This window comes from Dendropsophus ebraccatus, chromosome 3 (assembly GCF_027789765.1).
Source record: "Dendropsophus ebraccatus isolate aDenEbr1 chromosome 3, aDenEbr1.pat, whole genome shotgun sequence".
In the NCBI taxonomy this organism is placed as follows: domain Eukaryota; kingdom Metazoa; phylum Chordata; class Amphibia; order Anura; family Hylidae; genus Dendropsophus; species Dendropsophus ebraccatus.
The window spans coordinates 89,217,532-89,233,221 of NC_091456.1; the positions used below are offsets into that span (position 1 = coordinate 89,217,532).

A 15,690-nucleotide genomic window follows, 5' to 3' on the forward strand; every position below is an offset into this window, starting at 1 on the left:
AAATAACGTTCGTTATTTTAGACTCAAAATGACGGACGTCATTTTAAAAATGGAGCTGAAAAACGTTGTGTGAGCATAGCCTTTTTGTTAATGTGTACACGAGGCTCAAGTAGTCCCGAGCAAGGCAAGAGCCCAGGGTTATCGAGCCTATCCCCTCTTATTCACCTGTTTAGTGTGGCAAATAAACCTAGGAGCTGTCAAAGGGGTGAGATGTGTGCAAGTGGTGAAATAAATATGAAGCATAGCAATAATCTTCATGTAATGTGTACAAATGCTCGGAGCTTAGGAAAAAAGATCTGTTCGCTGACAGTCATATCAGGGGATGATTTGGACCTAATTGTAACAGAAACCTTGTTCAAAAGGCTGAGAATGATTGGAAAATAGCAATAATGGTGTATATTTTGTACAGAAAATATAAAGCAGAGAGAAGGGGAGGCGGGTAGCCATTTATGTAAGAGATAGTCTCAAATTAACGGTCATCCAAAATACATATAAAAAAGGAGCTGTAACCAGGGTATCTGATTTGTGGAAGGCGGATTTAAGAAAATGGGAGAGTATTAATAGAAGGAATTAAAAGGGTGAGCCATAATGCCAAATAAAAAAGTAACTAGACAAGTAGAAGAAATTAGCAAAAAAAAAAAAACCCCACTATGGTTTACTAGAGATGTGAGGGCTATATTGGGAAAAAAAAAACCCTAATGGCAGTAAAAAGGCCGGAAGCGGAGCTGAAACACAGATGAATAAAATTAAGGGAGAAGTCCGGTGAAAATTTTTATTAAAGTATTGTATTGCCCCTCAAAAGTTATACAAATTACCAATATACACTTGTTATGGGAAATGCTTATAAAGTGCTTTTTTCTCTGCACTTACTACTGCATCAAGGCTTTACTTCCTGGATAAAATAGTGATGTCACAACCCAACTCCCAGAGCTGTGCGGGCTGTGGCTGCTGGAGAGGATGATGGCAGAGGGATGCTCAGTGTCCCTCCAGTGCCCTGTGTTCCTCAGTGTCCCCCTGCCATCATCCTCTCCAGCAGCCACCGCCCGCACAGCTCTGTGAGTCGGGTCATGACATCACCATTTTATCCAGGAAGTGAAGCCTTGATGCAGTAGTAGGGCTGGGCGATATGGGCAAAAAATAAATTCTCGATTTTTAAAATTTTTTGGATGATTCTCGATTTAAATCTCGATTTTTTTCCCTTTTTTGCTAAATAAACAGAACATTTTCTCCCTGCAGCATCAGATACTATTTTAATGATACGATGTGAGGGGAGACGGGGGGGTGGGGACACTGAGGGGACTGGCGGGGTGACTGGTGCAGCTGGGGGTGATTGGAGCAGGAGGGCACATACATCTCCTCCTCCTCTCACCTCCACACACACGCTCCCCCTCCCGGACAGACGTGGAGGTCCCGGGTCTGTGGAGGAGGTGGCCGCAGGGACTACAGGAAGTGGTGATTGCGTCGCTGCGGGTCACAGAGCTATACAGCGGGAACGGGGGTCTGCACTGAGCCCCCAGATCCCGCTGTATAGCTCCAGGACGTGCAGCGCCGCGATCACCACCTACTGTAGTCCCTGCGGCCTCCTCCTCCACAGACCCGGGACCTCCATATCTGGCCAGGAGGAGAGCGGGACGCTCAGTGGAGGGGGCAGGTCAGCGGCGGCGCTGTCAGTGGCTGGAGGCCGCCGGCACCGCCCCTCTCCAGCCTGGCCACCCAGCATCTTCTCCTCGCACACCCACACCGCCCCTACATGGCTCTTCCGCCGGCCGCACCGCAACCCCCTTCCTCTCAGCTCCTCTCCGGCACCGCAGCCCGAAATGATTTTTTGTGAACATCGAATTTACGATTTTCCCAAAAAATCAAATTGATTTCAACGTTCTTGATGATTAATCGAATTAATTTGATTAATCGCCCAGCCCTATGCAGTAGTAAGTGCAGGGAAAAAAAGCACTTTATAAGCATTTCCCGTAATAAGCATTTCCCGTAATAAGTATATATTGGTGATTTGTATAACTTTTGGGGGGTAATACAATACTTTAATAAAAACTTGTTGCTGGACTTCTCCTTTAGCATTGCCTCCAGTTGTATGGCTTCAGCTCCAGCATTTTGAGAGGCCAATATTTCAGGTGTGTCTAAAGTTTAATAAGACGAGAGTGTCCACCCCAGGGTACTTGAAGAACCCTGCCCCCGACAGATTTGTATAACCAATCCCTCCTAACAGGATGATTGGAAAAAGTCCAATGTTATATCCATCCACAAAAAGGGGAGTAGGGAACAGCCCAGTAATTACAGGTCAGTTAGCTTAACCCCTTCTGGACCAGGCCAATTTTCGTTTTTGTGCTTTAGTTTTTTCCTCCTTGTGCTTAAAAGGCCATAGCAGTTGCATTTTTACACCTACGGACCCATATGAGCCCTTATTTTTTGCGTCACTAATTGTACTCTGCAATGACAGGCTAAATTTTTGAATAAAATATGCTGCGAAACCAGAAAAAAAAATAAAATAAATGTATATGCGTGGTGAAAAACAAAAACAAGCAAAAAAAGGCAATTCTTTTTCTTTTTTTTTTTGGGGGGGGGGGGGGGGGGGGGGGGGGGGGGGGGCTTCGTTTTTACGCCGTGTTTCCTATGGAAAAACTGACATGTTATATATGTTCCTTAAGTTAGAACGATTGAAACGATATGTAATGTGTATAACTTTTATCTTATTTGATGGCTTGTAAAAAATGTAAACCATTGTTAAATATATGTTCCTTAAAATCGCTTTATTACCATGCTTATAGCGCTTTTATCCTTTGGTCTATGGGGCTGTGTGGTGTGTCAATTTTTGCGCCATGATGTGTTCTTTCTATCGGTACCTTGATTGCGCATATGCGACTTTTTGATCGCTTTTTGTTACAATTTTCTGGATTTCATGCGACCAAAAATGCACAATTTTGCACTTTGGTTTTTTTTTCGGTTACGCCGTTTACTGTGCGAGATCAGGAATATGATAAAATAAATATTTTGGGCGATTACGCACGCGGCGATAACATGTTTATTTATAAAATGGGAAGGGGGGGGGGGTGATCTTCCCACTAGACACCAGGGAATCGGCTGCAGTAAGTCTTCAGATGCAGCTGTCAACTTTGACAGCTGCATCTGAAGACTTAATTAGCGGGCACGGCGATCGGACCGGTCCTATATGTCACACCCCGGATCGCGGCGGTTCAGAGCGGGGTCGCCGCGCTCTGAACTCCCCCACCCCCACGCGCGGGAGGACGTACAGTTACGCCCTTGTGCGGGAAGGGGTTAGCATTTGCAGTAAAAATAATGGAAACACTTAAAAAAAAAAAAATAATCGATGATATTGATCACCTGAGAATCAACAATTTGATGGATCTAAACCAGCATGGCTTTACTGCAGGCAGATCATGTCAGACCAATCTCATTGAGGTCTTTGATTGTCACACAAGTGCTGAATGATGGTGGTGCTCTGGATATCGCCTATCCAACCAGCAAAGCCTTTGATACAGTTCCTCATAAAGAGCTGACAGAGAAGTTAGTGAAAATTGGACTTAAGTGTCACTGTCGTGACATTTTTTTTGCAGAAATCAATAGTCCAGGTGATTTAAAGAAACTTTGTAATTGGGTTTATTAGCCAAATATGCCATTATCTGCATGTAAAAAGCCTTTTCCCAGGTCCCCTCCTCCTCTCCTTTCTGCTGTCCACTCCTCAGAATCACAAAATCTGGACTGTTTTTTCATCAGTCGGATCTGTCTGGTCCATGAAGAGGGGAGGGGGAAGGAGGAAGGAGTGAGATTAGCCAGCAGCTGAGAGCTGAGAACAAAGGATTGCTCAGCAGGAAGCTATTCAGAGCCCTAATTAGTGGTCAGAGAGGTGGGGGCTGACTGTCACAGGAGAGAGCCCATGATGTGAATGTAAATTAACTCTTTGTTGTCCTGTTTTTGCTGCCTTTACTTTCTCTCTCTCCATAGGAAAACCATTAAGACAGGGGGGAGAGCTTTAAACTGCTTTTTCATGATAAAAATTCATTTTTCGGCTAATAAACCCAATTACAAAGTTTCCTGTACTATTGATTTCTGCAATAAAAATTTTGACAGTGACACTTTAAGCTAACCACAAATCCACTTAACTATCCAGGGATTAAGGATAAATATCCGAGGGTTTTTGTTAATGGTGTATATTCGGAGCAGAGGCTGGTTACAAGTGGTGGCCACAAGGGTCTGTTTTGGGTGCTATAAGTGACATAGGAGAAGGTTTGGTAGGTAGGTAAAGTTTGTCTGTTTGCTGATGACACTTAACTCCAGGAATATCAGCCATATTGCAGACTTGTCAGTAATATGGAAAATGATTTAGCTTTGCTAAATAAGTGGTCCAAACATTGAAAACTGCAGTTCAATGTTTCCAAATGTAAAATAATGCACTTGGGGGATCAATTCTCTGAGTATTACATCGGCAGTACCGTGTTAGGGCCCTATTCCACGGGACGATTATCGTTTAGATTATTGTTAAATCGTTCGAATCTAAACGATAATCGTTCGGTTGAAATGCAGTTAACGATTAACGGCCGAACGAGAAATCGTTGATCGCTTTATAAGACCTGGACCTATTTTTATCGTTGCTCGTTCGCAAATAATAAGACGTCGTTCGGTCTTACGCAATACATACGAACGCAATAGCGAATAAATAGCTAAGAAAAAACGATCGCACTTACGATAAGTAACGATTATTGTTCCATGGAAATGAGTGAACGTTTTCAGGTCTTTTGCAATAGCGGTTGTTTGAGATTGTTAATCGTTAATGATTATGCAAACGATAATCGTCCGGTGGAATAGGGCCCTTAGAAATGACTGCAGAGGAGAAGGATTTAGGGGTAGTGATTTCTGACAGCCTTAAAATAAGTCACCAGTGCAACCAGGCAGTGGAGAAAGCAAATCATATGCTGGGTGGTATAGCTAGAGGTATAACCAGTATGAAGAGGGAGATTGTGGTCCCGCTGCATAGAGCTCTAGTGACATCACATCTGGAATATTGTGTTCAGTTCTGGAGACCTCACCTCAAAAGATTTTGATAAAACAGTATGTTAAAGGACAGACTACAAAAATAGTGGAGGGTGTCAGGCATAAAACATATCAGGAAAGACTTAGGGATTTGAATCTGTATAGTCTGGAGGAAAGAAGAGAAGGGGGAGGGGGGTCATGATTGAAACCTTTAAATATATTAAAGGACTAAATAAGGTTCAGGAGGGAAGGGTTTTTAGAAAAAAAAAAAAACACAGAACTCAAGAACAAGAGGACACTGTCAGTGGTCAGAAGCAGTGAGAGAAAATATTACTTTAAGAAAAGGGTAATAGATGCTTGGAACAAACTTCCAACAGATGTGGTAGGTAAATCTACAACAGAATGTAAACCTGTCTGGGATAAACCCATCTCTTAAGATAAGAAGAAAACACTAAAATGGCAGACTAGATTAACCAAATGGTCTTTCTGTCGACAATCTTCTATGCATTTATGAATAAGATGGGTATGCCCGAAATCAGGATGAGAAGTCCTCTTTACCCATTTTCTAAAACAACCTTACTTTGTGATAGTATAAAATGACATCCATTTCCATACCTCTTTCATAGTGACTGGTTCTGTGTTACTGTATGTACCATCTTCAAAAAATAGGTCATCATCTGAGAACTCCATGGATCCAAATACATATGGAAGTTCACCGTTTTCTGCCTCTTCAAAATTTAACTTGTTCCGTGCCTAAAAAAAAAGTATATCCAGAAAATCCAAATTATGACAGCGGCTGCCAATCACAAGTACACAAATGCGTTTAAGGCTCAATCCAAAATGCCACAGTATGCTGCAGTATTTGGTTAGGTGAAACCCTAGACACCCGATGGACCCCAGAAGAGTCAATAGGTTGCAAGTCACCAATGATATCTGGCTGTAACAGATCAACCAGTGCTGTTGTATCTGTTCAGCTCTAAGACCAAGCAGAACATAATGCACAAGGCTGGTGTGAGCCAAGTCTGCAGTGCCAATACTCCTTAAAGGACAAGTGCCATGAAAAACTTTTTCCCAGTAATTGAAGCACATTACAAAGTTATATAACTCTGTAATATGCTTCAATTACCTATCTGCCTCCCTTCCCCGTCTTTTCCTCCCTCCACCCCCCACCAGGAAGTGTCCTGACTCACACAGACCTGATTAATGCTTCTCTCAGCTCCTTCTCCTGTTACACTAGCCTCCCCCCTCCCCTGCCTTGTCAGGTGACTCAGCTTGCTCACCTCCGATTGGCTGAACAACTGCAAGCCATCACTTCTCACTTGCTTATCTTCCCTCAGACTGACTCCAGCACATAGGCAGCTCCCCCCTCCCCTCATACCCTCTCTCCTGCTGCTGTGGACTCAGTGAAGGAGTCATGTCACTAGAGAAGATAAGCTGAGCAAGCAGAGTCACCTGACAAGGAGGGGGAGGGGAGGCTGGTGTAACAGGACCTAGAGCAGCCCTCCTGCTGATGACTCATCCTCACAAGAAGGAGCAGCCTGGTGACGGTGATGACAGTAATCAGGTCTGTGTGAGTCAGGACACTTCCTGGTGGGGGGTGGAGGGGGGAAAAGACAGGGAAGGGAGGCAGAGAGGTGATTGAAGCATATTACAGAGTTATAGAACTTTGTAATGTGCTTCAATTACTGGGAAAAAGTTTTTCATGGCACTTGTCCTTTAAAGCCTTAAGGTCAAAGCAAATTTTCGTTTTTGCACTTTTGTTTTTTCCACTTTATGTTTAAAAGGCCATAGCACTTGCATTTTTTCACCCACATGAGCCCTTACTTTTTGCAAAACCAATTGTACTTTGCAATGACGGGCATTATTTTTCCATAACATATACTGCAAAACTGGAAAAAAAAAATAATTTGCGCTGTCAAATTAAAAAAAAAAAAAAAGGAATTTGTTTTGATTTCGGGGAGTTTTGCATTTACGCCGTTCGCCCAATGGTAAAACTGACTTGTTATTCATGTTCCTCAAGTCGTTAAGATTACAACGATATGTAACATGTATAACTTTTCTTGTATCTGATGGCTTGTAAAAAATTCAAACCATTGTTAACAAATATATGTTCCTTAAAATCGCTCTATTCCCAGGCTTATAGCGCCATTATCCTTTGGTCTATGGGGCTGTGTCAGGTGTCATTTTTTGCACCATGATGCGTTCTATCGGTACCTTGATTGCGCATATGCGACTTTTTGATCACTTATTATATTTTTTCTGGATTTGATGCGACCAAAAATGCGCAATTTTGCACTTAGGAATTTTTTTGCGCTGACGCCGTTTACCGTGCAAGATCAGTAATGTGATTAATAGTTTGGGCGATTACGCGCGCGTCGATACTAAATATGTTTATTTATTTATATTTATAAAATGGGAAAAGGGGGGTGATTTGGACTTTAAATGGGGGAGGGGATTCTTTATTAATAAAAAAAACATTTTTACTTTTATTTTTACTGTAACTAGAAGTCCCCCTGGGGGACTTGTATATAAACAGCACTGATCTCTCAGAGATCAATGCTGTGTATATACACAGCAAAGATCCATCAGATCGGTCATAGATTGCTATGGCCTGATCCGTCCCACTAGACACCAGGGACGTGAGGTCGTGAGGTCTGAAGCCTCTAAGTGCAGCTGTCAGGTTTGACAGCTGCACTTAGAGGCTTAATTAGCCGGCGCAATAGAGGCGCTCCCCGGCTGCACATGTCAGCCGGGATCATCACCCGGCGGGACCCCGCTCTGAACATCCCCTGCGGCACCATGACGTATCAGATACGTCATGGGTCGCTAAGGGGTTAATGTAGAGACAAAATACAAAAGTGGAAGGTTAAAGGGGTTATCCAGCGCTACAAAGACATGGACATTTTCATTTTCCCCCTACTGTTGTCTCCAGTTTGCGTGGGGTTTTTAAACTCTGTTCCATTGAAGTAAATGGAGCTTAAGAGCAAACTGCATCTGAACTGGAGACAACAGTAGGGGAAAAATGGCCATGTTTTTGTAGCGCTGGATAACCCCTTTAAACATTAGTGATAAGCGAGCATGCTTGCCCGAGCTTGGAACTCAATCGAGTATTAAGGTACTTGTTACGATTAGTATACCCCTTTCTCCTCCTCTTCTTCTTCCTCCTCTCTATTACCCTCCATGAGCACTGCGGTGGGTAAGCCCCAACAGGCGGTGTTAAAGGGGTTGTCCGGCGATAAAAAATTATTCACAGAATAACACACATTACAAAGTTATACAACTTTGTAATGTATGTTATGTCTGTGAATGGCCCCCTTCCCCGTGTTTCCCCCCACCCACGCTAGACCCGGAAGTGTGGTGCATTATACTCACCGCATATCGTGTCGTCCACGGTCTCCGATCGTCAGCAGTGACGTCTTCTTCGGGAGCTTGGCGGATCTTCCCGAGTGCCGGCCACCCTCTGCAGCGTCATCCGAAGCTCAGCCGCGATTGGCTGAGCATAACTGTGCTCAGCCAATCGCGGCTGAGCGGCTGATGACGCGGCCACGTCATCAGCTGCTCAGCCGCGATTGGCTGAGCACAGTTATGCTCAGCCAATCGCGGCTGAGCTTCGGATGACGCTGCAGAGGGCGGCCGGCACTCGGGAAGATCCGCCAAGCTCCCGAAGAAGACGTCACTGCTGACGATCGGAGACCGTGGTCGGCACGCGACAGGTAATGTATAGCGCACCACACTTCCGGGTACACGGGTGGGGGTGGTGGGACACGGGGAAGGGGGCCATTCACAGACATAACATACATTACAAAGTTGTATAACTTTGTAATGTGTGTTATTCTGTGAATAATTTTTTATCGCCGGACAACCCCTTTAAAATTGCTGAGCTTCGGCGACAAGAGGCACATGGCCCAGGAGCTGTATATACACATGGGGAACCTATATATCCACATATATACTGGGCACTGGGTTGGTACTGCATACAATAAATAAATCTCACAGTAAGTACAAAGAAAGAAACACCATCCACAAATAAATATTACCCATACATGTCCTTAGTATACGAGTCCACCTCACCATACACCCGACGCGCGTTTCGAGTGTTGCTTTATCGAGGGTGATCACTCTTGATAAAGCAACACGCGAAACGCGCATCGGGTGTATGGTGAGGTGGACTCGTATACTAAGGACATGTATGGGTAATATTTATTATTTGTGGATGGTGTTTCTTTCTTTGTACTTACTGTGAGATTTATTTATTTATTGTATGCAGTACCAACCCAGTGCCCAGTATATATGTGTATACATAGGTTCCCCATTTTACGGTTATCTACTTTGTGATATAGTACTTTATGTATAAGAACCTAGTTAATCCACAGCTTTTATGGGGATTTGTATTAGCTCCAGCCCCCCTGTTATGTATTTTTAATTGAAATAATTTCTTTTTGATATTCTAATAAAAGATAAGTACTTATATATACATTGGTCTTGCATTCGTAATTTTTTCTTTTGGTTTTTAGATCCTGAAAGTCCATAGCATTGAATGTTGAGTCTGGTCTCAAGTTACAATGGTCCAGAAAGGACCATTGTATTTTGAAAATATTGTAGCCTGAGGCCATTGTAAGTTGAATTGCTGTACTGTCATAATCCTATCCTGACATAATATAACCAGAAATGCATGTGGATATATCATAATTCCCTGGTTATTTTAGGAGATTGGCATGACACAAAATGGGATATAAACAGTGGCCTGTAATGACACAACTGTGGCACAAAAAATAGGCATTTGACTAATCTTTGATCGCTCTCATTTACACGTTTTTGCACATATTTCTGAAACTAGCCCATACATAAAAATTTGTACACATGCTGAAGTTGTGACTTTTTTTTTTTTTTATAACTATGCAACAAAGGGAGTTGTGGCCAGCCACATTTTCCTTGTTAACATGCAAGTTTGACTGCAAGGTGAATGTAACCTTAATTCGGGAGGTGCTACGGAAACAAAATAAATAAATAAATCGGGGGATAATCGCTCAATGTAACAGAAGACAGCGATCAGCACACATGCATGATGTCGGCTGATCGTTGCCTTTCAAAATGTTAAAAATGGCAACGATCAGGATAGCAGCGATATCCTGCCGTCGCTCTGTGCAATAGGAGCGGCAGAAGACTGCAGTTATCTTCGATGGGCTGCCCGGACAATCTAGCGATCATTCAGGCAGCTCCCCCGAAACTCGTTTGCTCCTTTGAATCATCCAGTGTAATAGCGGCTTAAGCCCACTATATTAGGAAAACTTAAGCCAACACCACTACTGGTTGAAAATCCACAGCCTTTCATTTAGTTGATTTTGTTCCAGTCAGTCATACACATACCCTAAGCCCCTTAAAACTTGAAATGGAGGGCTCCACAGCAGAAGAACGTACCAACCGCACAGGCTTTCCGTGGCTTTTCTTGGATTGAAGCAGTAGATAGGTGGCTGTAGTGTGATCATAATTCCACTAGAATTAAATAGAAAATCAAAATAGCTTAAGACACAAGACAGCTGAGAGAGCAGTACTACTCTTAAGCTGGTTTCACATATGGCAGTTTTTGTGCCAAAACCAGAAGTGGATTCAAATGGGATGGAAAATATAAAGGAAGACTTCTCTTTCCTGTTGGATCCACTTCTCGTTTTGCCACAAAATCTAAAGTAGTAGTTTAACAAAAAAATTGTTGTGTTGCCTTAAAAGATGTGAGTGGGTGTTACGGAAATGGGGATGCTTGTAGTTCTGTTAGATTTTTTTAACTGTTTCTGAGTCACAGAAAAATATGCGATACCCATCTAAAAAGTTGAACATTCTGGCTACCACAAATATACCTTATACAAATAAAAAGTATGCATAAATTGCTTTGTTCCACATTTGATTTGTATATTTGCTGCAAGCCAAAAAAACTAAAAATCCTGTGGGTATTTTGTGTGTTTTGCCAGAGCCTGTATAACTCTACTGCAACACAAAGTACAAAAAAAACTGTCATATATGTGATAAACATCTATATCTAAGTGCCATCTAATGGCAACAGGAAAGCACAAAGGTTCCTGGAAAGCTGGAAAAGGAATACCTCAGAGATAAGGCGAGACATTGTTTCTTTACTGTGCTTGTAATATACAGATAGCTCTGTAATGCAGTCTTCATCCATGTATCCAAGCTAAAGCAGGGGGGGGAAAAAAAATATACTGTTTCAACCAAAGACTGTATTTAACCACTTAACGGTCACAAAGTGTAACTTTTTTTTATTGTAGATTTCCTGACTAAGGAAATCTGAATTTCTGAAAAGTGGAGTATTTTTGGTCACCCACGGCCTCCGTACTTTGTCACAAGGTACCTTTGGGTGGAGATGGCGCACACATACATATACACCACACACGTTTATAGACACACAGATTTACACTAACCTCCTGTGTCTGTCTCTGATAGATGTTACAGGCAGGCTGTACAGAAGGGGACAGGACACACACAGCTTCCAGCCATACCACTGCTCTGGAACATAGCTCTGCTGTGCTGGGCCTCCCTCCCTCTTCCTCTCTGCCCCGACACAGACAAGGAGCAGCTTTAGGAAGCCTGGGGAAAAAATTCTTTGCGTTTTATCCCCCTGTTGTGTCAGACAGCAGCCCCCAGACAGACCTCTGCCACCATACTGTCCCTGCAGCTAGAGGGTGCACAGATACAGGGCTCCAGTCACTGAGCTGGGAAGGGGGGCCTGAGGAGGAGGAAGAGGGGGCCTGGTGCTGTGCCTGCTGGAGACCGGATGCAAGTGATAAGATAAGATAACCAGACATCTTGCAGAGCCGGAGACAGTCTTTAACAGAAAGACAGTAAGTGATTGTCACTGACTTTCTCTTTCAGTGTGTTATGTAGCCTGCCAGGGAGTGTGTGTGGGGGAAGGGGTTCTCTGCCCCGGCATCCGGGACACGCTGGGCTCCTGCTGCTGTTATTTTAGCCAAGTCACACTTAGATAAAATAACAGAGCAGGATTGTGCCACCCCTCAGGGACCTGGGAATCTGCTCTGTGTGGGCAAATCCTCACTGGTAGCCTGACATCATGGCTGTCTTAACACTCCGGCCCCTCTCCTTCTTGGGCCCCTGTGCAGCCGAACCGGCTGCACATGCGGTATGTCCGTCACTGCTCTCTGAACTGTGCAGACTTTATGTGTTTACGCCCTTTTTCTTCAACCAGCACAAGACTCAAAATCTGCCTTCAGGTGACTGGACCTGGATTTCTGGTAAGTTCAGCTTTGTTTTAAAGCATGATAAAAATAAATAAATAAATGTACATTGCAAACTTGCTTTATATCACATCTACTGTTGATTTACATTTTTAAAGTTATAACGACAGGTACACTTTAATGAGCAGGAAGAGTTTCATTGCAGTACTACAACGGTAGAAAAATTGAATGACCGTGAGACACTGAAGTGTTTCTCTGGACAGGATGTACCTACAGTATATAGAGATGGAAAATACATACCATACTCATGAAAGTTTTTCAAGCTGTCTGTAGAACTTTCTAACCACCTCTAGGCTATGTTACCACCTCGGAAACATATCAAAGAAAGGCGGCTGTCTCAGTTATACGGAACTAATAAAGATCATGTTCTTGAATAGCCACTGGCTATTTAAACGAGAAGGCCACGTTCAGATATGTTCCTGAAGTGGGAACCTAGCCCTTGGCTCACATTTAATTTAAAATTTGCACTAAAACTCAAATGGGGGAGATCAAACATGGTGTAAAGTGAAACTTGCTCAGTTGCCCCTAGCAACCAATCAGATTCTACTTTCCATTCTGTGGAATCTGATTGGTTGCTAGGGGCAACTGAGCCAGTTTCACTTTACACCATGTTTGATAAATCTCCCTCATAGTCTATAAATGAGAACACTCACAGGGCATTTACTATACCATTCCACAGGGCAGTGATACCCTTGCATGAGCCATGGGTGTTTCAAAAGATGCTTCACTGAAATCCTTTTCTTGGGGTCCACCTATAAAATAAAAAAAAAGCTTTAGGAACCTTATTCAAATAAACTTGCTGCTTATCTTGACAGGCTATTATCTACCAAAATGTAAAATTGCATTACCATGTTACCTACAAACTACATTGTTCAAATGCATTGATTTGCAAGCGTTATAAGATCCCATGAAAACAGGTCCCCGTCATTACCTGAAGCATTTGACTAAGCAGAAGCACACTTCCCGGTGAAAGCCATTTTGGGATCTCATATTTTCCCCTCTAGAAAGAAAGAAAATATTATCCTTAGCATACGAACACATTATGGCAGTGGAATCTATGCTCATAAGACACTTACCATAATCTTTTTATACAAGACCATGACATTGTCATCATCAAATGGAAGGTATCCACACATTAGTGCATACATCAGCACTCCCATGCTCCATATGTCTGCCTGTAAGTACACAACATTATTCTTGCATGATGTACTATCAGCTTAACCCCTTAAAGACAAAGCCTAAAATGGCCTTAACGACAGACAAATTTTATGAATATGACCTGTGTCACTTTATCCATTATTAACTTCGGGATGCTTTTACCTATCCGGCTGATTCGGAGATTGTTCTCTCGTGACATATTGTACTTTACATTTCTGGTAAATTGGAGTCGATACTTATAACGAATCTTTATGAAAAACCCCAAAATAACGTGAAAAAATGCAATTTTCCAAATTATAACCATTTTCTGTATAAGCAGAAAAGTTTCATCCACATCAATTATATATTAAATAGCATTAGCAACATGTCTACTTTATGTTGGCAGCATTTATTAAACTATCTTTCATTTTTTTTAGAAAATAGAAAGCTTAAAACATTAGCAGCAATTTTCCAAATTTTCAGTAAAATTTCAAAATCAGATATTTTTAGGGACCTGTTCAGGACTGTATGTTATAAAGCCCCCAAAAGTACCTCATTTCAGAAACTGCACCCTTTGTGCATTCCGCAGCTGGCACCCGCGCGACTCCGCTCGTGTCACATTCCATTCTATGCACGTGCTGACTTCGCCCTCTGTCCAAAGAATGAACGTGTTCATTCTTTGGACGGACGACGGAATCCGCCCGTGCATAGAATGGAGTCTATGACACGGGCGGAGACACGCGGGTGCCAGCTGCGGAATGCACAAAGGATTATCCTCCGCCATTCCGCAGTGTGCACGTACCCTAAATCTGTAAGTGTACCCCGAGGTTCTCTCACAGAGTTTGGAGAATTTCACACCATACTGTCATCTCTTATTGGGACGGTACTGGCGGAAAAGACGTGTCTGGGGGGGGGGGCAGCGTACGCTACGCTACCCCCAGACACGTCACTGGATGATGAGGATGAATGGAGGAAAAAAGAATCCCCCCATTCATCCTCACGGGCTGTTTCGGTGTCGGAGGCAATATTAGCATATGCGTCCGCCACCGAAAACACCCTGGGGGCCATCTTTATACAGGGATTGGTATATGGGGTATGTAAATGTGTAATGTAGTGTAGTGTAAAACTTTATTTCATGTAGTGTGGTGTAACGTAGTGTTTTTTACGTTTTTTTGACAGTAAGAAAAAATATCCCTACGGAGCTGCTGATAAATGCTGCACTTATCAGCAGACAGTGGCGGTAGGATATAGGGAGGAAAAACGCCCCTACCCCAAAAAGGAGGAGGTGTTTGACTTTTTAACCCAAAGCAACTGATCAGTGAATAATATTCACTGATCAGCAGCTAGGGGACAGTAGAGCGACGCTGCCGAAGACTTCCGAGGCCCGCCGAAGCCCGAAGAGCCGAACATTTCCGAAGCTAGACGACGCTGGACCCGACAAAACCCAGAAGCGACCCGAAGAAGACTCGAGGACGCCGCGGACCGCAGATCATCGCTCCGGACATCCAGATCAGGTATAGTGCCACTATACACACACCTGTTGTGCACCCCTCAGCTACCTAGCTGAGGGGTGCAGAACACGGGGAAACTGTTTGATCGCCAGTTTGATCGCCCGATGTCGTTAAGGGGTTAAGAAGGACCTGTGGCCTCTCCTAAACAGATTTAGGAAATCCTCATTTTCCATGAGTTAATTCTTTTATAGCTCAAACTGTATCAAAGGGTGGTCAATCAGTTTTTGAAACAAACTTAATGCTTATAGATATTTTTCCAGGAGAAGGGACAACACATCTTTGGAATGGCTATAACATCTGGCTGTTCCTCAGACATTGAAGAAAGAAATTCCAACTATGTATGCCGATTTCCCCTTCTCATATGATTAAGAAGAATCTAAAAGCCTGAAGCCCGATGAAGTAGTGAGGCCACCCCCATACATTACATATTGAGGAGGAACAGACTAGAATCTGACTTTTAATCTCCTTTGTGTAAGCCCAATAAAAGATTGTCTTAAAAGTGGTGAAGACCTCAGAACATAGATTGTTAGCTTTTTATCCCAGGGATAAACGTCAGCCACTTTTTAAAAAGGCTTCAAAGGGGGAACTGTAGAGGTCATGATATTATGTACACTTCGTGATGCCATTAAAATATGGCTTAACGAAACAAGATGTTTACATTCCATAAAGCTTAGGTGAGTAAACACTAGTGCTACACGAGTAACTCTTCCTGTACCTCAGCCAATTAAATAATTACACAAGCCTTAGCAGAAGAATGGCCGCCTTCAGAATACATATTACAC

At 43.0% G+C, this 15,690-nt stretch overlaps 1 protein-coding gene across 3 annotated transcripts in view; it reads right to left on the reverse strand.

The window, feature by feature from the left end:
• Positions 1 to 15,690, reverse strand: part of MELK (maternal embryonic leucine zipper kinase) — a 50,008-nt gene that overhangs the window by 9,350 nt on the left and 24,968 nt on the right. For 2 of the 3 annotated variants that reach the window (XM_069964373.1, XM_069964372.1), the window contains exons 8-13: positions 13,337 to 13,435; positions 13,192 to 13,260; positions 12,914 to 13,012; positions 11,096 to 11,182; positions 10,369 to 10,494; positions 5,617 to 5,754 (exon numbers count right to left, since the gene is read on the reverse strand). In XM_069964373.1, the coding sequence (XP_069820474.1) occupies positions 5,617 to 5,754; positions 10,369 to 10,494; positions 11,096 to 11,182; positions 12,914 to 13,012; positions 13,192 to 13,260; positions 13,337 to 13,435 (618 nt within the window). The remainder of the gene's footprint in view (positions 1 to 5,616; positions 5,755 to 10,368; positions 10,495 to 11,095; positions 11,183 to 12,913; positions 13,013 to 13,191; positions 13,261 to 13,336; positions 13,436 to 15,690) is intronic. The other variant, XM_069964374.1, reaches the window with a different exon arrangement.